General features: G+C 28.0%; 1 protein-coding gene across 1 annotated transcript in view; it reads left to right on the forward strand.

Annotated features, from left to right (window-relative positions):
- smyd3 (SET and MYND domain containing 3) overlaps positions 1-27395 on the forward strand; it is a 35740-nt gene extending 8345 nt beyond the window's left edge. Inside the window, exons 2-5 of the mRNA XM_073827556.1 lie at positions 22210-22273; positions 26160-26267; positions 26386-26443; positions 27265-27395. Of these exons, the coding sequence (XP_073683657.1) occupies positions 22210-22273; positions 26160-26267; positions 26386-26443; positions 27265-27395 (361 nt within the window). The remainder of the gene's footprint in view (positions 1-22209; positions 22274-26159; positions 26268-26385; positions 26444-27264) is intronic.
- Positions 27396-27766: the final 371 nt, after the last annotated feature.

Raw genomic sequence — 27766 nt, forward strand, 5'->3', positions numbered from 1 at the left:
TAATAAGTAATAATAATAATAATAATAATGTTTATTAATTATTTTACAAAAAGTATAGTGAATAATAAAACTTATTATTATTCTCCACTGTTATTTGACTTTTAATAGTATAATAATAATAATAATAATAATAATAATAATAATAATAATAATGTTTATTAATCATTTTACAAAAAATTATAAGTATTGCTATTATTATTAGTAGTAGTAGTAGTTGTAGTGTAAATGCTCCAGTTGTTTATTAATCATTTTACAATAAATATTTTATTATTATTATTATTATTATTTCTTCTATTAATATTATTATTACTATTTTTATTATTATTATTAATTTTTCACTGTTATTTGACTTAATTTTTTAAAACAGTAATTGTTGTAATAATAATAATAATTAATAAAAAATAATAATTATTATTAATATTATTACTATTATATAATTTAAATCAGTACGTACAATACTTATGTGTTATATTGTATATTTATTATTTATATTTTAAATAGTTAATATAATATTAATTAATATTAATAATAAATAACAATAACATTATTATTATAATACATTTTAAATCAGTACATATAGTACTTATCTATTATATATTATATTTATTATTTATATTTAAATAATTAATACAATTATAATTATTAGCATTATTGTTAATATTATTATTTTACGTTTTAAAGCAGTACATGCAGTATTTGTTATATTATATATTATAATTATTGTTTATATGTTAAAAAATAATTTAAATGTTATTGTTTTTATTATTGTTTTCATTATTTATACAACAACAATAATAACATTGTTTTACCATTTATATAATTATTATTATTATTATTTGAAGATTAAAAACATTAATATAAGTAATTGTTATTATTATTACTATTATTTTGTTTTTGCATGCAGTATTTGTTATATATTATTATTTGTATTTTAATTCATTTAATTAATTTAAATATAATAATAATAATAATAATAATAATAATAATATAACAATATTATTATTATTATTATTTATACAGCAATATTACTATTATTTTGCATTCAAGCAGTACATTTGTTGTATATTAGAAATTATATTATATATAATATATTATTTATATTTTAAATAATTAATATAAGTATATTATTATTATTAGTATTATTATTACTATTATTATTACTTTGTTTTTTACACTTTAAAGCGGTATATACTGCATTTGTTATATATAATATATTATAATTATTATTTATTGTATTACTTATATATGATTATATTATTAAATATAATTATATTTTATTATTGTTATTATTATTATTATATAATATCATATTATTATTATTATGTTTTGCCATTTAAAGCAGTACATACAGTATGTAATATATTATACATTATATTGTGTAATATATTTATTATTTATATTTTATGTAATATAAATATATTATTATTTTTTATTATTATATTATATTAAAGCAGTACATATTTTTTTATTGCTCTAGATATATTTATTTTTTTAATTTTAAATAATAATAATATAACTACTTTATGCCTTATTTTAATACACATTTTGATAATTAATATAAATAAAAAATAAATAGAAAAAATAACGTGCTCAACAACATATTTAAAAAAAAACATTTCTATATTTTAAACATTTAAATATTTCCATATATATATATATATATATATATATATATTTTTTATATCTATATATATATATATATATATATATATATATATTTTTTTTTTTTTTTAATTCAAAAATAAACGATTTCTATGTATTTTTATAGTTAAAATATATTTATTTTCCACAGAGCCGCTTGCTCAAAAACTAATCACTTGGGTTTGTTTATCTGAGAAACCAAGAGGGGCATTTTAAAGGAAATTAGGGCAACATCAAAGGTGAGGGTAATTGCTAAACTCGCCTCTCTTGAATGTCTGTTTATTTCTAACGAGCACTAATGACTGTGGGTGGAAACATTAAGGAGTTGCTTAATGTGTTCCTCCCCGTCCCAGCTTGGGTCCACTATCCACAGGTCAGCAAATAAACAAACCATTACAGCCTCCTTTTATGATAAACCACCACTGGAGGTGTGCTACAGACTAATTTATGCATGCACTGAGTCTTAATAGACGTTTTAGGTCTTTAATGATATAGATTAGTTTTAAATAAGTTTGGGATGCACCTGAAGAAGACATATGCACAGCATAAATCATAAAGAAATTTCAAAGGTATGTTTTTATTCAAAGGCTCCTCAGGTCTTATCAGTGAAATAGTCGTGTCTTATCGCACCTTCCTGTGCTCTTTGATGCCCTGCTAATATGAGGCTATCAAAATAGACTAAATATGGCTGTAAAGCAAAAGTGAGCCATTTTTGCAGTGCAGGTCACTGGTCACCAGTTGCTTTGATGCTTCCGTCTGTGGCTGTTTTGTAAATCCGCCATCTGTTCTCATGGAGCGCTGCTCTTCCATTCCAGACCTCTCTTCCTGTTCGATCTGTGGACCAGCGGCGCCGTCGTCTCTGTGATCAACTTTGGCTGATTTCTTCTGTGCAGTTTTGTCAGCAAACATCTGTTCTTGAATCATTTATTCTTGAATTATAAGGCAAACAAGCTGAGGGAAGTTTTCTGCCGTGGAGATCAGATGCAAATTCCTTCCATAAATTCATGAATACATAATTTATCTATGCATTAGCCAGAACAGACAGGCGCGTGTGATGAAAAGCCAGCCGTGAAACATTTGTGTAGCTGCTTCAATCTAAATGTAAGATTGATTAGAGGGCCGTAAACACGAGGCGTGACATGAAAGCTAAGCATGAAAGTTTAAAGCCTGCTTTGCTGATGGCAGTTTAATGCACAGAAACCTCATGCTGCGCAATTGTTTTTGTCATCTTTACTAAACCTGGTTAAATTACATCTTATGACAAATTAATGCTTGTATTTGCTTCCCTTTTCTATTTTGTACTTACTAAGGATGCAGTGACACAATTTTGGTTAATATTGTCAGGTGATAATTATTTTTTTTAAATATTTTTTTGTGTAATTTTACCAGAATTTTTATTTTATTTTATATTTTTTTTACTATTGAGATAAACAGAATAAATAAATAAATAAATAAATAGAAAGATAACAAATAAATATGATTAAATATAGCCAATATATAGTCTCTAGAAAGTGCTTACATTTATTTTTATTTTGGCTATTAATGAATGAATGAATTAATTTATGTACATGAAAGACTGTATTTAAATTTAATCATTTAAATATCTAAATAATATAAATTTAAGAATAAACCTAAATATTATTAAAATATTCAGATTTTGGCTATATTAAGACTTATTTATTTATATAAGATTTTTTTTTGTTTGTTTCCAAAATATTTATATGAATGTTTAAACCTAAATAATTTAAATTACAAATAAACCTAAATATTATTAAAAAATAACCCGAATCTGGGTATTTTTAACAATATTGAGATTTATTTGTTTATTTATTAAGATTTTGTTTTCCCAAATATTTATAGGAATGTTTCAAACTAAATAATTTAAATTAAAAATAAACCTAAATATTAAAAATATTAATATTAAATATTAAAAATATCAACAATCTGGGTGTTTTTAACAATATTAAGATTTATTTATTTAAGAAATGTTTTTCTTCCAAAATATAATAAAATAATAGAATTATAAATAATATATAATATACAATACTAACCCCCCAATATTTATAGTAATGTTTCAAAATAAATAATCTTTAATTTAAATTTAAATTAAACCAAAATATTCAGAATTGGGCTATTTTTAAAAATATTAGGATTTATTTCTTATTATTAATGTATGTTTATTTATTTTAAAAAATATATTTTTTTTATGTTTATAAGAATGTTTCTACCTAAATAATAATTACAAAAAAAACTTAATTACTATAAAACATATTCCAAATCTAACAAATCAGAATTTAACAATATTAAGATTTATTTAAGATTTTCTTTCCAAAATACAATAAAATAATATAATTATAAATAATATATAGGACTAATAATATAATAATGTAAAATAATATAAAAAAAATTCTTTATTTATTCCTTTAACAATATTAAGATTTATTTATTAATTTATTTTCTTAAAAAAAAAAAAAAACTCCCAAAATATTTATAGCAATGTTTAAATCTAAATAATCTGAATTAAAAATAAACAAAAATATTTAAAAACAAATATTTCAGATTCTGGCAATTTTTACTGTTTGTAGCAATAGCCAAAAATACATTGCATGGGTCAAAATTTTAGATTTTTCTTTTATGCCAAAAATCATTAAGAAATTAAGTAAAGTTCATGTTCCATGAAGATTTTTTGTAAAATTCCTACTGTAAACATATCAAAATGTAATTTTTGATTTGTAATATGCATTGTTAAGAACCTAATTTGGACAACTTTAAAGGTGATTTTCTCAGTCTTTTTGATTTTTTTGCATCCTCAGATTTCTGATTTCAAATAGATGTATCTCAGCCAAATATTGTCCTATCCTAACAATCAATAGAAAGCTTATATGAGCTTTCATATGATGTATAAATCTCAGTTTTGTCAAATTTAACCTTATGACTGGTTTTGTGGTCCAGGGTCACATATTAGGATTGACTGAAACATAGCTTCTTTTTTTTTCAAAATAATTATAGGAATGTTTTTAAAAATATAAATTTAAAATAAACTTAAATATTATTAAAAAAATATTCAGAATTTGGCAATTATAGCTAATATTAAGCTTTATTCATTCATTTATTTAAGTTTTTTTAATATTTATAGGAATGTTTAGACCTAAATTAAATTAAAAATAAATCAAAAAAGAAACCTAAATATTATTAAAAAAGTACATGATTCTGGCTGTTTTAAACGATATTTAGATTTAAGTTTTTTTTTTTTTTTTCAAAATATTCCTACACTGTAAAAAGTTTTCACCAGATTCAACTTAAAAACCTAAGTTCCAGCAGCTGCCTTAAAATTTTAAGTTAAATCAGCTTAAAACTACAAGTCATTTTAACTTAATACAATAAAAATGAGTTGATTTAACTTGTGAGTTGAAATGACTTAAATTGATTTAACTTTACATTTTAAGGCACCTGCGAAACTTAGGTTTTCAAGTTGAAACTGGTGAAAACTTTTTACAGTGTAGGAATTATTTGTATGTGTGTGTGTGTGTGTGTGTATATATATATATATATATATATACACACACAGAATTGGACTAACTATATCAATTTATCTTTGTTTATTATATTATCTTTCCTCAAAAAATAGTAAACTTGTGTATTCGTTATCTTTTTTATTTGTTTATTTATGAATTAAATATGTATATTTCAAGAACAATATAACTAAAAACTAAAATCTGTGTTTTTTTTCTGTGAATGAGTACTATATTCATATACTATGGTGTCTAAATGCTAAAATAAAATACCATGGTATTTTCATCATTGTGTGGTACAGTTTTTTTTTTTTTATCATTTGTGTTTATTTGACACTTTCTGAAGTCCTGCAGAAGAGTTTTTCAGTACAGTCTTCTCCTCTGGTCACTCAGGCAGATGAGGATAATGCCATCGATCTGCTGTTTTGTCGTGAATGACGTGTTGGATTACTTTCCCGAACCCCTTTTGAACTCAATACAACAAGATGCACTAAGTGCCATGGCAACGAGAGCAGTCATTGTATCGTGAGCAAATGCGTTTGTGAGAACATCCATCATGTTACTAAGAGCCTCTCGAACAGAGCAAACCTGTGACCTTGAGCATCACGTTTGGGTCGTCCTACATTTGTCCTCCTGTTGCAGAGCACCGCTGTTTGTGTTTTGTCCTCGCTCTGATTGAAAGTCAATAGGAAAATAAAACCTGTAGTTATCCTCAGCCTCGTAACTGTAGTGGGTTTGAGTGCGCTGGCCGTAAACGCTGTCCAGGTTTTCTTTAGCTGTCTGGAAAATATCACTCGCACTTCTCCTGCTGAGCCATGAATACCTCCTCTGATTATGAGATTATGGGATGTGATATTCCAGAGCGTTTAAACAGAAATGGCAGATTATTTCTTGGTCCAGGCTGTGGTACATGAGACATTTACAAGAAGATATAAATGATCATTCCAGATACATTTTTTTCACCTTTTTATTGTAGTAGTTTATTACACCTTGAAGTATTTATTAGTCATATCGGTTTAATATTTTTCACATATCAGATATCTTGGAATTCCTCATACCTATATTAATTTTCGAAGGAAGGACTAATAAAAAATAAAGAAAAAATATTTAGGTTGAAACATTCCTATATTTAAAAATAAAAGAATTGAAATTGTTCTTAAAAAAATAAAAAATAATAATAATATTGTTAAAAATAGCCATATTATGAATATGTTTAAATAATATTTAGGTGTATTTTTAATTGATATTATTTAGGTTGAAACATTCCTGTAAATATTAAAAATAAAAAACGCAAAAAAATCTTAAATGAATGAAATCTTAATATTGTTACAAATAGCCAGATTATGAATATTTTAGCAATATTATGGAGCATTTTTAACTTATATTATTTAGGTTGAAATGTTCCTATAAATATTTTGAAAAAAAAAAAAAACTTCAATCAATCAATCAATCAATCAATCAATCATAATATTGTTACAAATAGCCAGATTATGAATATTTTTAATAATATTTAGGTGTATTTTTAATTTATATTATTTAGGTTAAAACATTCCTATAAATATTTTGAAAAGAATTTCAATTGTTCTTAAATAAATAAATATTAATATTGTTAAAAATAGCCAGATTATGACTATTATTTTTTTAATATTTAGGAGTATTTCTAATTTATATTATTTAGGTTGAAACATTCAAATATTTTGAAAAAAAAAAAACTTGAATAAGTGAATGAATAAATAAATAAATAAATAAATAAATCTTAATATTGTTACAAATGGCTAGATTATGAATATGTTTAAATAATATTTACGTTTATATATATATATATATATATATATATATATATATATATAATTATTATTATTTAGGTTGAAACATTCAAATATTTTGAAAAAAAAATTGAATTAATGAATGAATAAATAAATAAATAAATCTTAATATTGTTACAAATTATGATTATGAATATGTTTAAATAATATTTAAGTTTTTTATTTATTTATGTTATTTAGGTGGAAACATTTCTATAAATATTTTGAAAAAATAAATCAATTGTTCTTAAATAAATAAATACATAAATAAATCTTAATATTGTTAAAAATAGCCGGATTTTTAAATAATATTTAGGTGTGTTTTTAATTTATATTCTTTAGGTTGAAACATTCCTATAAATAAAAAAATAAAAAAACTCGAATGAATAAGTAAGGAAATCTAAATATTTTTTAAAAATAGCCAGCTTTTGATTTTTCTTTTTTAATATATATATATATATATATATATGTATGTGTGTGTGTGTGTTTAAACATTCCTATACCTTTTTGGAAAAAAATAAATAAATAAATTGTTCTTAAAAATAAATAAACAAAAAAACAAAATAGCCAGATTATGAATATTTGTAATAATATTTAGGTGTATTTCTAATTTATGTTATTTAGGTTGAAACATTCCTATACATATTTTGAAAAATGTATTTGTTCTTAAATAAATGCATAAATAAATCTTAATATTGTTAAAAATAGCCGGATTATGACTATTTAGGTTGAAACATTCCTATAAATATATAGGAATATATAGTTTTTTCTTAGACAAACAAACAAGTAAATAAATCCTAATATTGTTAAAAAATATCCAGATTGAGAATATATAAATACACACATTATCTAAAATAAATGTGTAGATTTTAACATTTTTTAAATAATTTGTTATGTCATTAAGGGTGCATTTAATCAAAAATACAGTGGAAAAAAACGGTAATATTGTGAAATATTATTGCAATTTAAAATAATGGTCTTCTATTTGAATATACTTTAAAATATAATTTATTCCTGTCATGCAAAGCAGAATTTTCATCAGCCAGCTGGTCAGGATTATTATCAATGTTGATAACAGTTGCTTCATAATTTATGTATTTATTTATTTTTAATGGAAACTGTCATACATTGTTTTTAGTATTGTTTGATGAACAGAAGATTTAAAAAACTACATTTATTTGAAATAAAACATTATAAATGTCATATTTGATCAATTTAATGCATCTTAGTAGCATAAATCGTTCTGACTCCACACTTTTAAAGGGTAGCTTATATCATAAACACTTTACTGTGATCCTGACCAGTCTCATACCAGCCAGGTTCTTGTGGATGAAAGCTTGCAATAAACCAAATCAGAGCTGTCACAGCAAAATAAGAAGGGAAGTGGGGAAAAAGGAGCCAATAGCCACTAATCCTGGAAATGAGAAACCTGCTCAGGCACAACGAGCCACAAACAGGCTGAATAATTATCAGTTCCTCAGAGCTACTGGTGCTACAGCTTACAGCAGGAATTAATTACTCAAGCACTGAAGCAGACACACACACACACACACACACACACACACAGAGAGAGAGAGAGGCTAACTGTGCCAGCGGTGTACCTGTAAGATTAGGTCAAGGCGCAAAAACAAAACTCCATCCCCTGAAATGCATGACAGGGAAGGATTTTGTCGGTGAGCTACCGTGGCTTTTAATTTGATATGGCATTTGATGTGGCATATTCATACATTCACAGCACTAATACGAGACTGTGACCTTTCCAGGCAGAAAATCATTAGTATCACCATCATAGTGTATAATCCTATTTGTCACAAAACACGAAGAGTGGTGTGAATTATTACAGAAGACCTTCATTTGTTGTAACCACTGATTAAAAAGTAAATAAATCTCATAGGCTCCATGACTTCATGGCTTTAATTTTTCCACGGTCCAGGGTCACAGAGACTGGAAATTACAGAGATGCCATTAGACTTGAGGGTCTTTGCTTGTAATCAAGCAAAACCTTCAACAACAAGCAAAAGAGGCTCTCGTCCTGTGATTACTGCCCCGAAAACAGACCAACACAACCTCCTGTAAACCAATTAGCTTAATACCACATGCAAATCACTCCAGAGGTAAGTTTTCTAACTAGATTTTTCATTTCAAAACCCTAGTTGTGTATTAAACAAGTCTTTTATGCTCATCAAAGTTTTATTCATTTGATCAAAAATACAGAAAAAACAGTAATATTCTGAAATATTATTGCAATTTAAAATAACAGTTTTCTGTTTCGATATACTTTAAATTATAATTTATTTCTGTGATCAAAGCTGAATTTTCAGCATCATTACTCCAGTCTTCAGTGTCACATGATTCTTTAGAAATCATTCTAATATGCTGATTTATTATCAATGTATAGAGAAGTTGTGCTGCTTAATATTTTTTTTTCCAAAATAGTCTTTTCTACCACTTTTTAGCAATTTAATATGTCCTTGATGAATAAAAGTATTAATTTCTTTCTTTCAAACAAAGAAAGAAAAGAATAACTGCCCCCAAACGTTGAAAGCTGTAATGTTACAAGATTTCTATTTTAAATAAATGCTGTTCTAATGTTTTATTTTTAAAGAATCCTGAAAAAGTATCAGTTTCCCGAAAAAAATATCCTTCAGGAATCATTCTAATATGCTGATTTATTATCAATGTATAGAGACGTTGTGCTAATATTTTTTTAGAACCTTTGATTTTTTTTTTCTGATTCTTTGATGAATAAAAAGTGAAAAAGAGCAGCATGGTTTTTTTTTTCAAAATAGTCTTTTCTACCAACTAAAAATAAATTACTGCCCCCAAACTTAGAAAGCTGTAATGTTACAAGATTTCTATTTTAAATAAATGCTGTTCTTTTTAATGTTTTATTTTTTAAAGAATCCTGAAAAAGTATCACAGGTTTCAGAAAAAATATTAAGCAGCACAAATGTTTTCAACGTTGATAATAAATCAGCATATTAAAATGATTTCTGAAGGATCATGTGACACTGAAGACTGGAGTAATGATGCTGAAAATTCAGCTTTGCATCACAGGAATAAATCATATTTTAAAATAAATTTTAAAGTTAAAATTAAATTATGTTAGAGTTAAAATACAGTTTACTTCTATGTTGCAAAGCTGAATTTTCAGCACCATTACTCCAGTCTTCAGTGACACATGATTCTTCAGAAATCATTCTAATATGCTGATTTATTATCAATGTATAGAGACGTAGTGCTAATATTTTTTTAGAACTTTTGATTCTTTTTTTTTCTGATTCTTTAATGAATAAAAAGTGAAAAAGAGCAGCATTTTTTTCAAAATCGTATTTTTTAAATCAATTTAATACGTCCTTCATGAATAAAAGTATTAATTTCTTTCAAACAAACAAAGAAAGAAAAAATGTACTGCTCCCAAACTTTGAAAGCTGTAATGTTACAAGATTTCTATTTTAAATAAATGCTATTCTTTTTAATGTTTCATTTTTTTAAAGAATCCTGAAAAAGTATCTGAAGCAGCACAACTGTTTTGAACATTGATAATAAGTCAGCATATTAATATGATTTGTGAATGATCATGTGACACTGAAGACTGGAGTAATGATGCTGAAAATTCAGCTTTACATCACAGGAATAAATAATATTTTAAACTATATAAAAAAAAAAACTATTTTAAATCACAAAATTATTTCACAATATTGCTGTTTCTTCTGTATTTTTAATTAAATAAATGCAGCCTTGATGAGCAGAAAAAACTTTTTAAAAACATTAAAATCTAACTGATCCAGCGCGTCATCGCTTACGATATTCGTTTAGCTTTTTCACGGCCAGTGTGGAAAGGCCTTTAGAACGCCATAGGAGGGTGTTTCTCTTCATCAGTCCAAAACAAGTCCAATGAAGTGCATCCATCCATAATAAAAAGCACATGTGCAAATGCTAAACTAGCTGGGAACTCATTTCTGATAATACTCCGCCTGCTTCGGCCTTATTACGGCAGCAAACTTCCTTGACTATTACGCCGGAATGGGAGTGTAGTTCCTAATCTTATCAGCCTAGAAAATTGAAGCTTTGCATTTCCACCGGTCTTAGTACACGATATAACTACAGAAGAGTCAAGTTTTAAATACAACAAATATGGAAACTTGTTGGTCATTTTTGAATGCGATGCTATTGGTCTAATAGGATTCAATGATCTATGCTAAGCTATGCTAAAAGTGATATCGCCAGAACAGGAGAACGGCTGAATGGACTTCAAAATGGTAAAAATCAACTTATTAACTCGGGGGGAGTTGGAGAATGAGCCTATTTCCAAAAAAAGTGGAGTGTTCTTTTAATTCACCCCCCATGTTAGGCACTTTTTATTATGGATGGATGCACTTTATTGGACTTGTTTTGGACTGATGAAGAGAAACACCCTCCTATGGCGTTCTAAAGGCCTTTCCACACTGGCCGTGAAAAAGCTAAACGAATATCGTAAGCGATTACGCGCTGGAATAAAACAACAGATTCCTATAGATGCCTCCACATAGACAGCGAACATTCGCGCACCGAAAAAGTGAATGTTTTTTTTTAACAGCCAGTCCAACTAATCTTTTTAGTTCCACAAAGTGAAAACACGGCCGTCCAATAAGATTTGAGCATTTCATCATGAGCCCGGAGCAGCTGCTCAAAAGGACGCGGGTGGTGGCGCTGTTTCGAAAACCAGTGTAAACAAACACAGAAGAAGAGTATTCCGAGAGAGAAGAGGATGCGCTCTTGTTATCATTGCATCTGATAACATATTCTCATATTCAACATATTCTCACGTGTTCTTGATATAATTTCTATTAATTCTCCACTGAATTATATGATCTGGAGAACATTGTCCGTTTTCTTCCATGTGAGCGAGTGTTATAGCAAAGAGTCAGAGCGCGTTCACTCTCTAGATCTTCAATATTTAAAAAAATGACCTTGACAATGTTATATATTATGTTATATATTTTTATATATAACATAATATATTATTACAGCACTCAATGATGGTTTGAAGTGGGTTTTAAACAAATACATTAATAATTGTATACAGAAAGTTTGTGTTTCTGGTGTACAAACAAACTGTACTTATCTTAAGTTAATGCAGTATATTGAGATATTCGTCGGCAATTCTTGTAGAAAGGCCTTGAAGCTTGAAAGTGCCAGGGTAATTATTATATTATAACTCCGATTGGATTTGTCTGAAAGAAGGAAGTCATATACACCTAGGGTGCCTGGAGGGTGAGTAAATAATGGGCTAATTTTTATTGTTGGGTGAACTAACCCTTTTAACGTCAAAACATTTCTTGACATTTTTTTTTCTTCATAACAGTAGTTTTTTCACTACAGTAATACTCACTTTTAAATATTAGCAAATAGATGTTGATCAAAGTCACTTGCAACAATCTTAAGAACATACTTCATGAGTTCTTTCTTTCTTCTCTCATTATTATCTTCCCTTTCCCCCTTTTTTCTCCTAATTAATGTACTAGTGAAGAAAGTGGCATTTATAGAGGTGTTGTCTGACAGGCTTTGAAGAGCTCTGAGGAGTGTGTCTGTCCTGTGAAGGTAAACAGTCTAATTGGTCAGTGAGTGTGTGTTTGTGGGAGAGCGAGTGTTCGTATCTGTTCTGTTAAAGGCTCAGAGACAGCTTTCCTCCTCTTCTTCCTCTGGTGTTGACTGCAGCTCTGGTTCTGGTCCGGACGCTCGTCTTTCTGTCTAATTATAGCTCTCGGTGTGTGAGGGGAAACAGGCAGGGAGTCGTTCATTCCAGCGGGGTGTTTTCTGTGTGGACATGGAAACCAACAACGAATCATGTTAGATAATTTGCTGATTATGTTACGATGCCATTTTTATGTGGAATTATTGTCAATTTTTGAAATTAAGAAAGCTTGTGTTGTGTTCGGCCGCATGCAGAAATCCGATTAGGCATTAGACGTAGGGATAATCTGATTTTTTGACTCCCTGCGGATGCCGCTGCGATTCCGTTCCTCTGCTGGTTTTGATCTGAAGAGATCCGCCTCAGGATATTTGTCTGTTGTTAATGAAAAGTAAAATGGTTTTTCGTTTCATGGTTTCATGTAAAATGAAGGACCGCTGGCCTGCTGATTCTGAGCTCTGGATGTGTGTTATTTTGAGCGTCTGTTTGGCCACTGGAGCGCAGTGTTTCTCTACCGCACATTGAGCCTTCAAATCCTGCTCTGACAGACCTTAGGGAATAGGCTTTTGTTCCATTTTTGGCTAACAGATAGATGCACTTTTGCAAAAATAAATAAATAAAAAATACACTACCAGTCAAAAGTTTTTGAACAGTAAGATTTTCAATTGTTTTAAAGTCTCTTCTGCACACCAAGCCTGCATTTATTTGATCCAAAGTACAGCAAAAACAGTGAAATTTTGAAATAATTTTACTATTTAAAATAACTGCTTTCTATTTGAATATATTTTAAAGTGTAATTTATTCCTGTGATTAAAGCTAAATTTTCAGCATCATTACTTCAGTCTTCAGTGTCAAAAGATCCTTCAGAATCGTTCCAAAATTCTGATTTGCTGTTCAAGAAACATTTATTATTGTTATTATTATTATTTTTTTTATTATTATCAATATTTAAAACAATAAGTAACGGTAAACATTTTTCAGGATTAGAAACATTTATTATTATTATTATTATTATTAATTAATATTTTTATTCTCTATTTAAAACAATAAGTAACAGTAATTATAAGAGAAATTATAGTAATTAATACTTTATTTATTTATATTCAAATGTACTGATTTGCTGTTCAAGAAGCATTTATTATTATTATTATTATTATTATTATTTTATTATCAATATTTAAAACGGTTGATTATTTTTTAAAGGATTCTTTAATGAATAGAAGAAATTTTGAAAAAATATAGAAATTAATACTTTTATAGATATTATTATTATTATTATTATTATTATTATTATTATTATTATCAATATTTAAAACAATAAGTAACAGTAATTTTTTTCAGGATTAAAAACTATTATTATTATTATTAATTATTATTTTTTATTATCAATATTTAAAACAATAAGTTACAGTAATTATAAGAAAGAAATTATAGTAATTAATACTTGTATTAATTTATTTATTTGTATTTAAATGTACTGATTTGCTGTTCAAGAAACATTTATTATTATTATTATTATTATTATTATTATTATTATTATTATTATTATTATTATTATCAATATTTAAAACAGTTGATTAATTTTTTCAGGACTCTTTAAAGAATAGAAAGAAAAACATTATTATTATCATCATCATAATCAATATTTAAAACAATTGAGTAATATTTTTTAAGGATTCTTTGATGAATAAAAATAAATTAATATTTTTATTTAGCAAGGATGCTTTAAATTGATCAAAAGTGATGATAAAGGCATTTATAATGTTACAAAAGATGTCTATTTTAGCTAAATGCATCAAATAAACCTTTGAAATTTTTAAGCAGCAAATCAGAATATTATTCAAATAATATCAAATATATTCAAATAGAAAACATAGAAAGTCATTTTAAATAGTAAAAATATTTCAAAATTTTACAGTTTTTGCTGTATTTTTGTTCAAATAAATGCAGGCTTGGTGAGCAGAAAAGACTTCTTAAAAAAACATTAAAAATCTTTATTTAAATTGTTGTATTAACTGTAGTTATCATTAGCAAGTTGCTTTTGCTTTTGTGTGTGATCACAAAAACTATGACCTAATATTTTGTTTTGAACAATCGCTGCTATTAGCGGAGTGAAAAGTGAATAAGTTGACAAGATGTTCTAGCTGATGTGTTATTATTCGGTAATGTGGGTGTCATTTTAAAATAATTATTACTTTGATAAAATGCTTTAATAAAACATTCAGCGTACATGCTGGGGATAAAATTGTATCAGATTTGTGTGGGCATTATTAGAGGCGAAAAAAGATCTGATTCATTGTTTGGAAATATGAGGACTGATTTTTTCAGTGAGGTTGAGTCAGTGGTTGGTTGATGGCATGTTTGAAGTATATTATCTTTTGATATTTTGTATTCTTATTAAAGGCCTGGCTCTTTCTAAGTGCCTTGTACAGTCCACACATATGGCAATTATTAAATTCCCCAACCTTGCCAAATTTGCATAGATATTAATCATGCTTTTATGAATCTGTAGATCAGTCTCAGCTCTGCAGTGTTTCACTGTATTAGTGTGCTATGTGAGAAAGCTGTTTTTTTTTTTTTTTTGTCCGGTTCTTATCAGTAGGGAAACACTTACTGTCTCTGTCTGTATCTCAGAATCAATACTCTGAGGAATCCAAGTGCCTGCTTTTATAGCAGATTTGAGTCTGGTCATTAAAATCTCATACGTTTTTCTCAAATCCAGAAATAGCTGCACATTCGGCTCAGTGGTTGGCTTTTTAATTTAATTTAATTTAATTAATTAATTAATTAATTAATTAATTTTATTTTATTTTATTTTATTTTATTTTATTTTATTTTTATTTTTATTTTATTTTATTCGTTTTTTATACTAGTGTTTTTTTTTTGTTACTTGATTTTAATAATACTATTTTATTTTATTTATTTTTATTTATTTGTTTTGTTTATTGCTTTATTTTTTACTTTATTTTAATAATGCTGTTTTGTTTTATTTTATTTTATTGTACTTATATATAATACTTTATCCCAAATCCAGAAACAGCTAATTTAAATCAGTTTTATTTTATTTTATTTTTTAAATTTTATTAAATTAAATTAAATTTTATTTTATTTTATATTTTAATACTAGTACTAGTTTAATACTTTTTGTCACTTTATTTTAATAATACTGTTTTATTTTATTTTATACTAGTTCTTTATTTTATTACTTTATTTTAATAATAATGTTTTATTTTATTTTATTTTGTTTTTATTTTAATACTAGTGCTTGCTTGTTACTTTATTTTAATAATACTATTTTATTTTATTTTATTTTAATTTTTTATTTTATTTTATTTTTATTTATTTTTATTTCATTTAACTTTACCCAAATCCAGAAATAGCTCATTCAGATCAGTAGTCTTTAATTTTATTTTATTTTATTTTATTTTATTTTATTTTATTTTATTTTATTTTGTTTTATTTTATTTTGTTTTGTTTTGTCTTGTTTTGTTTTGTTTTGTTTTATTTTGTTTTGTTTTATTTTAACAATACTATTTTATTATTATTATTATTATTATTATTATTATTATTATTTTTATACTAGTGCTTTATTCTGTTACTTGATTTTAATAATACTATTTTATTATTACTAGTGCTTTTTGCCACTTTTTTTATTAATACTGTTTTATTTTATTTTATACTAGTTCTTTATTTTATTACTTTATTTTAATAATACTATTTTCTTATTTATTTATCATATTGTTTTGTTTTGTAACTTTATTTTAATAATACTGTTGTGTTTTATTTTATTTTACTTTAATAATACTTTATTTAACTTCTCCCAAATTCAGAAATAGCTCATTAAATTAGTAGTCTTTTATTTTATTTTATATCTTTTTTTATTTTTATTTTATTTTAATAATACTATTAATAGTCATCCTATTTAAATTATTTTTTTAAATAAATAATGCTACTTTTTAATTACTACTTTATTTCATTTTTATTTATTAAATGTAATACATGTTTGAAATAGATGCACATTTAAGAGGTAATCTGTTTTATTTTATTTTATTATTTAAATTTAATTTTATAATTGAATAAATTTAATTTTACAATTAAATTTAAATGTATTCTTAATACTACTACTTGATTTTAATATTTCATTTTAATATAATAACACGACTTCAGCTGTATTTATTTATTTGTTTGTTTGTTTTGTTGTTTTATCTGAGTTTGTGTGTGTGTCCAGTGTAGATGATGATGAGTTCTCTGTCTGTCATATCCTGTGTGCAGTAATGAGGGCCGCTTTATGGCCGCTGTGCTGCTGTAGGACTCTAGTGTAGTGCTGTGACTTACGGCCTGTGCTTTAGTTTTGGACAGCGCCAGACTCTGTATATTCCATTACGACCAATGACTCTTACCTTCTGAAGCATCAGCATTTTTCATAGGAGCCCACAGGCCCATGCTGGATACAATGCTTTCATTTCCAGTTGAAGCAAAGGTGTAGTATTTCTTATTATTTCATCATCTCTCTAGCCATTATTTCTTGCTTGTTAAGCTAACTGTACTTTCCTAAGAAATCACCCTCTAATTAAAGTTGCAGTAAGTCATTGTTTTTTCACATGGTGTAGCAAAAGTATTTTAATAAATTGGATAAACATGTATGTTTGGCAAAATCATGTTGACTTGGAGATCACATGATTTCAGATTTAATTTAGTGTGTTTCTGTTTCTTTGTTATTGTTTGTGAAGCTTATGAAACTACTTTTCTGAGTGAAACCTGGAAGCTTTAGTTCAGAATTGTAATATACAACAATGTGACCTTGGCTTTAACATTGCTTGATTGTTGTTCTGATAACATCTTCAGTTCAGCGTGTTCCTCTTTGTTTGTGTCTCTGCACATTTTGTTTTTCTCTTAATGTGATGCAGTTCTTTCTTTCAAAGTGAAATCAGCAGATACCCACAGGCATGGAGGACTGATCATGATAGTGCACAGATTCCTTCACTCTTCTGGATCTCATAAGGGTTCTGGAGATCATGGCACGATGTTAGAAAGCATTCAGTAATTTGTTTGTGGATGTCGCCACTGTAGATTGTAGAGGTGTAACGGTACACAAAAACTACGGTTCGGTACATTTTCAATACAGCAGGGGATAAAATGAAACAGTAAATATTTCCTTTTTTCTTTTTCATTAAAAGTGCTGTATGTAATGTTTTGACTGTACTAAAGCATAAAAATAGTATAATATGTTTGCAGATATTTAGGAAACATGTTCACATATTTGTTTTCTCCAAAAAACTGCTATGAAATGCGTTCTGTTCTGTGTCATAACATCTGTTTTTGTTTTGGTCTGCTTGATTCCGCCCGAAAAAGCCATTGAAGCTAATAAATGATTGCAGATTCTACTCAACCTTCCATCTAAAAAAACTCTATGACTAGAGACATATTAAATATGGATTAAACAACTCATCAGCATGCACTGTAGGCTTGTTGGCTGACATGGTTAGTTGCGCTCGATTCTTGTGAAAAAAAAAAAATTTAAATATTCCTATATATATATATATATATATATATATATATATATATATATATATATATATATTAAACAGTCAAGCCTGAAATTATTCCTACCCCTGGCAAATTCTGACTTAAAAGTTACTTTTATTCAATCAGCAAGTTTTTTTTTTTTGACCGGAAATGACACAGGCTTCTCCCAAAAGATAATAAGACAATGTCTTATTATCAAGAGGCATCATTTTAGAAAAAAATATTTCTCAGCTTTAAATTAGATTTGAACAAAAAATGGCATGTCCAAAATGATTCATACCCTTTGCAAACTGTCACAGTCTATGGAAAAATCCAAAGTTCTATACCATTCCAAATAGTCCAAGCTGTTCTAAAGCATCCTAATTACCCTGATTCATTGGGAACAGCTGTTTTAATCAACTCAGCAGGTGAAAAACAGAAGCTCTCTGCTGTTGGTTTGTGGACAGTCATGGCTAAGACAAAGGAGCTCACTGAGGACCTGCGGCTGGACATTGTGGCTGCTCACAAGTCAGGAAAGGGCTATAAGACCATATCTAAATGTTTTGAAGTTCCAGTGGCTACAGTGCAAAGTATTATTAAAAAATACAAGACGTTCCGCACTGTGAAAAATCTCAGAGGACGTGGTCGGAAGCCAAAAGTGACACCTGTGCTGGCCAGTAGGATAGTGAGAGAGGTAAAAAAGGATCCAAGGATCACCACCAAGGCCATCCTGATGAATCTTGGCTCTGCTGGTGGCAACATCTCAAGGCAGACAGTCCAACAGACACTGCACACCGCTGGGTTCCACGGACGCAGACCAAGGAGGACACCACTTCTCCAGATAAGGCACACAAAAGCCCGCTTGGCCTTTGCAAATGTTCATCTGGACAAAGAAGAAGACTTCTGGTCTTCTGTTTTATGGTCAGATGAAACAAAAATTGAATTGTTTGGCCACAATGATCCTTCATTTGGCGTAAAAAAGGAGAAGCCTTCAACCCTAAGAACACCATCCCCACTGTCAAACATGGTGGTGGGAACCTAATGTTTTGGGGGTGTTTTTCAGCCGGTGGACCAGGGAACCTAATCACAGTAAACGGCACCATGAAAAAGGAGCAATAGATCAAAATTCTCAACAACAACATCAGGCAGTCTGCAGAGAAACTTGGCCTTGGGCACCTGTGGACATTGCAGCACTTCCAAAACACAGCAAAAGTGGTAAAGAAATGGTTAGCAGACAAAAACATTAACATTTTGCAGTGCCCCAGCCAGAGTCCTCACTTAAATCCAATTGAGAATCTGTGGAGGGAGCTAAAGATCAGGGTGATGGCAAGGAGACCCTCCAACCTGAAAGAGTTGGATCTCATCGCTAAAGATGAATGGGCAAAAATACCAGTGGAGACATGCAAAAAGCTGGTCAGCAATTATAGGAAGTGTTTGATTGCTGTAAAAGCCAATAAAGGCTTTTCTATTGATTATTGCGAATGGTATGAATAATTTTGGACATGCCACTTTTTGTTCAAATGTAAATAAAAGCTGAGAAATATTTATTTCCAAAATGATGCCTCTTGTACATCGTCTTATTATCTTTTGGGAGAAGCCTGTGTCATTTCCGGTCATTTTCCAGGGGTGTTAATCATTTCAGGCTTGACTGTGTATATGTATATATAAATCAGAAATCATTCTAATATGCTGATTTGCTGCCTCAGAAACATTTCTTATTATTATCAATGCTATGCGATTTTATTTTGTTTTATTTTTATGTTTTTGAAAGTAGTCTCTTATGCTCACCAAAGCTGTATTTATTTGGTCAAAAATACAGCAAAAACTGTAACATTTTTAAAATATTATTACAATATAAAATAACTGTTTTCTATTCAAATATATATTAAAATGTACTTTAATTCTGTGATGCAACGCTGAATTTTCAGCATAATTACTTCAGTCTGAAATCATTCTAATATACTGATTTGCTGCTTAAGAAACATTTCTTATTATCAATGCTGTGTGGCTTTATTTTATTTTTATTTTTTATTTGTATGTTTTTGAACTTTAATATGTTGATATTCTGCTCATTTCTTATTATCAATGCAGGGACCACAAAAATTCAGGATTATTTGATAAACAAAAATTCTTAAGGGCAGCATTTATTTTTATTTTTATTTTTTTTAGATTTAGATTTAGAAATCTGTATAACATTATAAATGTCTTTACTGGCACTTTTGATCAATTTAATGCATCCTTGTTGAATAAGAGTATTCATTTATTTAAAACAAATAAACAAGCAATCTTACCTACCCTGAACCAGGATGATGTGAAAAATGCGATAATGTGACACTAATAGCACTAGTATTCATGTTGGCCTGCATAGAATGAATATATACACAGTAAAACCGCCATTATATAGGAAGAGGTCAGAGGGTCCATTTGTATAGAGCTCAGGCCTGCACTATAATTTGCGCCTGACACACTTCAGTTTCTTTTAGGAGATTGACACTAAAAATCTCTCCGAAGTGATTTGTCAAGGGTCTGCTCAAAAATCAGACCACCTCCAGACACCAGGAAGATGAATCTGGTGGTATTTCATACTAAACTCCCTGTGATCATGTTCTCTCAGGAAAAAGCAATATAGATAAGGGTGGAGGGAGACAGACGTGCACTTTATAGTGTTTTGATCATTAGTATCCATGGGAAACATCACAACATATGCAACATAGGAAAGGTTATGAATCGTTTGAAATGAAATGCATTTATTTAGTCAAACAGTCACAGTAAACAAAACTTTAACAAATAAAGCTGAGACATTTTGTTGTTGTTGTTATAATCTCTTATGCAAGCTGCATTTATTTGGTCATGAATACAGTAAAAGCTGTAATATTTTAAAATATTATTTCAATTTCAAATATTATTTTATTTTTATTTAATTTGTTTATTTTTTTTTATTAAATGTTTTTAAAAGTAGTATCTTATGTTTACCAAAGCTGCATTTATTTGGTCATAAATACAATAAAAGCTGTAATATTTTTAAATATTATTTCAACTTAAAATGTTATTTTATTTTATTATTTATTTTATTTTTTTATTTTTTAATTGTTTTTGAAAGTATCCTCTTATGCTCACCAAAGCTGCATTTATTTGGTCAAAATACAGTAAAAACCGTAATAGTTTTAAATATTATTTCAATTTAAAATATTTCAATTTTATTTTATTTGTTTATTTTATTTTGTTTTGTTTTATTTTTTTATTTTTTTATGCATTTATTTGGTCAAAATACAGTAAAAACCGCAATAGTTTTAAATATTATTTCAATTTAAAATATTTTATTTTTATTTTATTTGTTTGTTTTATTTTGTTTGTTTTATTTTATTATTTTATTTTTTATGTTTTAAAAAAAGTAATTATTATGCTTACCAAAACTGTATTTATTTTGTCAAAAATAGAGTAAAAACTGTAATACTTTTAAATATTTTTTAATTTAAAATATTTTTTATTTTATTTTCTTTTTTAAATGTCTTTGAAAGTAGTCTCTTATGCTCACCAAAGCTGCATATATTTTATTTTATATTTTATCAATTTTTTTTATAAAATTTTACTTTTATTTTATTTTAATAAATGTTTTTGAAAGTAGTCTCTTATGCTATTTTTAAATATTCTTTAAATAAAAAATGGTTTTCTATTTTAATATAAAGCTGTATGATTTTAAAGTGTAATTTATTCCTGTGATGCGAAGCTGAATTTTCAGCATCTTTTCTCCAGTCAGAAATCTTATGCTCACCAAAGATGTAATATTCGTGACTCTTATGCGTGTTTAAACACAACATTAGAGATAATTTGACGTTTTATAGAGATACCTTGACCTTTTGTGATCTCTGTATGTTAACCACATTCCTCACTTGAAGCTAGTTATTAGACGTTTACTTTAAAGCAAGTGATGTTTAGTCAGAGCAGGAATGCTTCATTAGAAGCCTTATAAATCAAAGCAGACTTTGTCCTCTTCAGCCTGAGGATGTAGTTTCTTGAGAAATACACAAAGCTCTGAAGCTGATGGTAATTCTGTCTCATTTATCCTTAATAGAGGTGAAAGTCTGTCGAGATGTTCTCAATGTAAGACGGCCCGGTACTGCAGCGTTCAGTGTCAGGTAAGAGCTCTTCACACATGCTCTCTTGGGTCCTAAGAGATGTACAGACAAGCTTATGATGAGATCTTATTGCAGTGGGGATTAAATTAAAGAAAGATTCAATTCAGTTTTTCCATTTAGTGTTTTACACCTAATAGAAATGCATAGTGCTTTTGACACAAAAAAAAGTGATATACACTTACATGAGATTAATATTTCAGTCATATCGCGAACCTAGATAAAGCATTTTGTTTAATTTTATTATTTAATTTATTTTTTTTATTATTAATTAATTATTAATTGTATCGGCAACCTAGATAAAGCATGAAACATTTTATTTTATTTTATTTTTTATTAATAATATAAATGTATTATATATATAGCTTTATTATATATAATTATATATATTTTTATAATATAGCTATTCTAATGATATACTATGATTGCTATATTATTAGGAATTTATTATTAACACATATTAATAATATAATAATAGTATAATATTATTATTTAGTAATATATTTTAATTGTATTTTGTAATAATAATAAGTTATATTATAATTATTACAATATGATTGTTAAATAATAATGAATGTATTATTAATAATACATGTGTAATATTATTATTTAGTAATATATTTTATTTTATGTTTTATTATTTTATTTTGTAATAAGTTATTACATTATATATTATATTATGAATTTATTGTTAATACAATTTTTAGAATAATATTTTTAGTAATATAGTATAGTATAATTTTTGTATTTTATTTTGTAATAAGTTATTATATTAGAATTATTAATATAATGTATAATATATATATATATATATATATATATGTATATGTATATGTGTATATATATATATATATATATATGCTCATGAATTTATTATCAATAAAAAAATTACAACATTATTTTTATTATTATTTTTATTATAATATATTTATATTTTATTTAAATGTTTTATTATTTTATTTTATGTGGTATTAATAATAATATTCTTAATATTAATATTATTTATGATATTATAATTATTATAATGTTATAATATAACTCTAAAACTATTATAATATAACTATTATAATATTATATTATGATTGTTATATTATTATGAATTTATTATTAATAATATATTTATAGTATTATTATTTAGTAATATATATATTTTTTTATTTTGTATTAATACTATTAATTTATTATATTACGTTATTAAATTATAACTATTCTAATGTTATATTATAACTGCTATATTATTATGAATTTATTACTAATAATACAATTATATTATTTAATAACAAATATATATTTTTATTAATAATGGTAATTTATTATAGTATAATTATAATATAACTATTCTAATATTATATTATGATTGTTATATTATTATGCATTTATTAGTAATAATATTTTATTTTATTATGTTTTGTCTGTGCATAAGGCCTTGCAATGCAAAAGCAGCCTAATAGAGCTGTTTATAATATTAAATAATCAATCTTCATGACAGAGAAAACAACTTACTGTTTTAATTTATTTTTGTGTTAGTTTTCCATTACTGACTGTTTACTACAATAATTACTTGGAAAAACTTGTGCGCTGTTTACTTAATTGAAAAACATTTGACAAGCTACATACCATTGTTTTAAGTTATTTTGTTAGTACTTTTTTACAAGATTGCATTCAATAGCACATTATGTCCAATAGAACAATGATGTGGGATAGAAATTGTATTCAGAAATCATGATTCATCACATAAAACATGACATAAGTTTTACATTTAAAATACATTATATTAAAAAATCCTAATCATCCATACTTTGTTGCATTAGGTTTATGTGCTATTAATATAAAACATTTTTGCAAGTTTTTTTGTGGCAGAATGGAAAACTATAGAGTGAAATTCAGATATTTAATAGTCATTCTGCTTTATGTGGAATTTCACTGTCTGTCAAAACTCTGTATAATGTCATTAAAATTCTCCAGGTTTTTTTTTTTTTTTTTTGAGCTGGCAGTTATCAGAAACTTCTGCATGAGTATGGGGTCCAGTGTGACTTTCCATCAGAAGTATTTGGTGCTTGGAGCCATACACCTGTGAAACACGTTCACGTTCACTGGATTTTCCTCTGTTACTGTCTTTTTAACCCTGTAAAGCCTGACATTCCTAAAAATGATATGCGCAAGTATGTTGTTTCAGTCCATTAAGCCTATTTTGGCTGGAAACTAGACAAAAAAAATCTAAGTAAGAAAAGCATTTTTTGCAGTGCAGAGCCCTTTGAGGCCGCTTTAAACTGCATTTTGGAAGTTCAAACTCGCAGACACTATTGAAGTCCACTATATGGAGAAAAATCTTGAAATGTTTGCCTCAAAAAGCATAATATCTTTATGACTGAAGAAAGAATGACATGAACATCATGGATGACAAGGGGGTGACTAAATTATCTGTAATTTTTTGTTCTGGAAGTGAACTTCTCCTTTAAACATTGTTCTGTTCTTCATACAAAGCTATTCTGCCTTCCAAAGGAAAAGAGCAGTAACTACTGTACACATTTGGTCAAAATTGAGTTAAGGCTTAAAATGGACTTTGTGACAACTGTTTTGTCTTGTGGCAAAGTCTCCTGGTTCATTTTTGTCCCGTTTCAGAGAAACAAGAGTGTCAACATGTTTGACTAGCTGGCGTAAAAACTTTAAAGGCATTTTTCTCAGTTTAAGTGTTGGTGTAGTTACTGCACTTTGCCTTTGGAGCAGTGTTGTTTCGTCATTTCGTTGACGCCACTCTTTTTCATGACGATAACGAGACGATGACGAGATAAAAATGGCTCGTTGATGACTAAAACATGACGAGACGTGTGTGAGTTTTCGTTGACGAGACGAGAATAGACGAAAATGTTAGTGGGTGGTCCGTCAGACGTTTAAAATGCATGACATTTCCGCTTATTGTGCATGCCAATTAAAACTTAAAAAGTATCTGACGCTATGGCAAGCCGTTTTAGCATTAAATACTCTTTGCTATACTAGTATGGCAAGCCGTTTTAGCATTCCATCCTTGTTTGTCTTTTATGTTCTAAAACATTCCTTCATTATTGTAATTATTGGTGAAAATAGTCGATCCGGAAGCTCACATTGTGTTGAACTATAGATCTGCTATTTTCAGAACTTATAAGTGACACTACCCAACAGCAAAATACTTACTGACCTACATTAATTTGTTAAAAGACTACTTTTTTCCCTTTTTTTGACTAAAACTAGACTAAAACCTTTTTGACTTTTCGTCGACTAAAATTGGACTAAAACTATCACATATAGAAGTGACTAAAATTTGACTAAAACTAAGAAGCATTTTAGTCCAAAAGACTAAGACTAAGACTAAATCTAAGATGGTTGTCAAAAACAACACTGCTTTGGAGGGTAGTATTGTAAGGCTTCAGAAGAGTCCTGTTGGCTAATTCTAGGACTGTGTCCATCTTTATTCACTTTTATCCTGTTTAAAAGAGCAGCGTGAGCGTTCCGCTAAACACCGAAGAAAGAAAGCCATGCAGGTTTGGAAATGACATGAGGTGGAAATCATGACAGAATTAATGTTTTGGATAAAATATTCCTTTAATGTTTCTGTCACATGAAGTCTTTGCAATTCAAGAACATCCAATCTCTCAAAACTAGACGCCACGCTGCTTTAAAATAGCAAAGCTGTCATTGTCAAACCAGCGCTGTTCTCTCCAGGCACTCATGGTTGTCAAGTTTGTCTTTGTCTTTCTTTAATTGTAGGGCGGCCTTTCATCATAATTCCCTCTAAAGGGAGACCACACACAGAAAGTACGTTCTGATTGAAGATGTGTAGCTTCATCATATTTATTTGTTTGAGAAATCTCTTCTATTTATTCTCTGCTTTATCCTCATCTTTACCCTTCAGAAGCAAGCATGGCCCGATCACAAAAGGGAATGCAAATGCCTCAAGCGCCTCCAGCCAAGGATCCCCACCGACTCTGTCCGCCTGGCTGCGAGGATCATTTTCAAACTGGTATGTGACATCAGAACACCTGCCGTATCAAGACCACTTCAGATCCATTCAAAGCGTGTTTTGCATTTAAAACCGCCACAGGGCTTGACGTTGGTATACCCGTTCTGTCTCTTTCCAGCTCAGCCAATCAGAAAGTGACCAAGAGGAGCTGTACTCGATAGCTGAACACCAGTCACGTAAGTTTGTGATTGCATTGTGAAGTACTGACACAATGCAAGCAGATGTTGGTATATTGTGTATTTTAGCACGACTAGAACACTGCATCAGGATCCAGGACTGAATGTCTTTTATAAAATCATATACATTGTTGTTTGGAAATGTATTAGGGAAAGTGGTATTTTGATAATACATCCTGAAAAAAAAACTGTAAATAATTAAATTAAATTAATAAATAAATAAATGAATATTTTGCACTGATCAGGGATGACACAAATTCTGAAAACATATTTTGCTAAAAAAAAAAAAAAAAAAGAGTTTTTGATTAAGTAAATCCAGCTATAGCGACACTGGACCACAAAACCAGTCATAAGGGTCTTTTTTTTTTATTTTTTTTTATTGATATTTATACATCACGTGAAGGCTGAATAAATTAATAATCTGGAATCCGAGGGTGCAAAAAATCAAAATAATAAGAAAATCGCCTTTAAAGTTGTCCAAATGAAGTTATTAGCAATGCATGCTAATTAAAAATTAAGGTTTGATATATTTGCGGTAGGAAATTTGCTAAATATCTTCATGGAACATGATCTTTACTTAATATCCTAATTTTTGGCATAAAAGCAAAATCTATAATTTTGACCCATACAATGTATTTTTGGCTATTGTTACAAATATACTTGTGTTACTTAAAGGGGTCATCGGATGCAAAACTAACTTTTACATGATGTTTGAACGTTAATGTGTGTAGTAGTATTTTTTTAATCTTTAAAAGTAATATCCCCTTTTTAAAATCAGGTAATTCTCAGCTTCTTGTCAGTGTGACGACACACCGACGGAGGCCGCTTCCCCGATAGTCGATTGACACGAGCGCCTTACCTTAGACTCGCCCTCAGCGAGCTGAAACAGTCCGACTCCGATCGCCATTGTGTCGACCCAGGTGCAGGGGAGAACAAGAATGTCTCAGATTGAGCGATTGAGGTGTTCTGTTGTTGAATGTAATAATGAACACAGCAATCGTCATTTACTGAAGACGCAGAGGAAAACGTTACTTTAGTTTTTAAAAGGAAAGCGCCGATCCCGATCGACATATATGCCTCTATGTTCGTGTGAATCGTTTCTGATGCAGCTTCACCCACAGCAGAAGTGAGTATACATTTTTTTTATGCATCTTTGGGAATGGCCTTTCTTAATAATGTGCTTGTTGGCAAGTTTCACTGCTAAACGCTGCTAAATGTGGCTAAAGTAAACAACGTCTCATAATCCCAGAGAGGGGCGGGGCGAGCAGAGCTCATTTGCATTTAAAGTGACCATGTCTTAAAATGAATTGAGTTTTTGCAGAG

Source organism: Garra rufa, chromosome 21 (assembly GCF_049309525.1).
Source record: "Garra rufa chromosome 21, GarRuf1.0, whole genome shotgun sequence".
Taxonomy (NCBI): domain Eukaryota; kingdom Metazoa; phylum Chordata; class Actinopteri; order Cypriniformes; family Cyprinidae; genus Garra; species Garra rufa.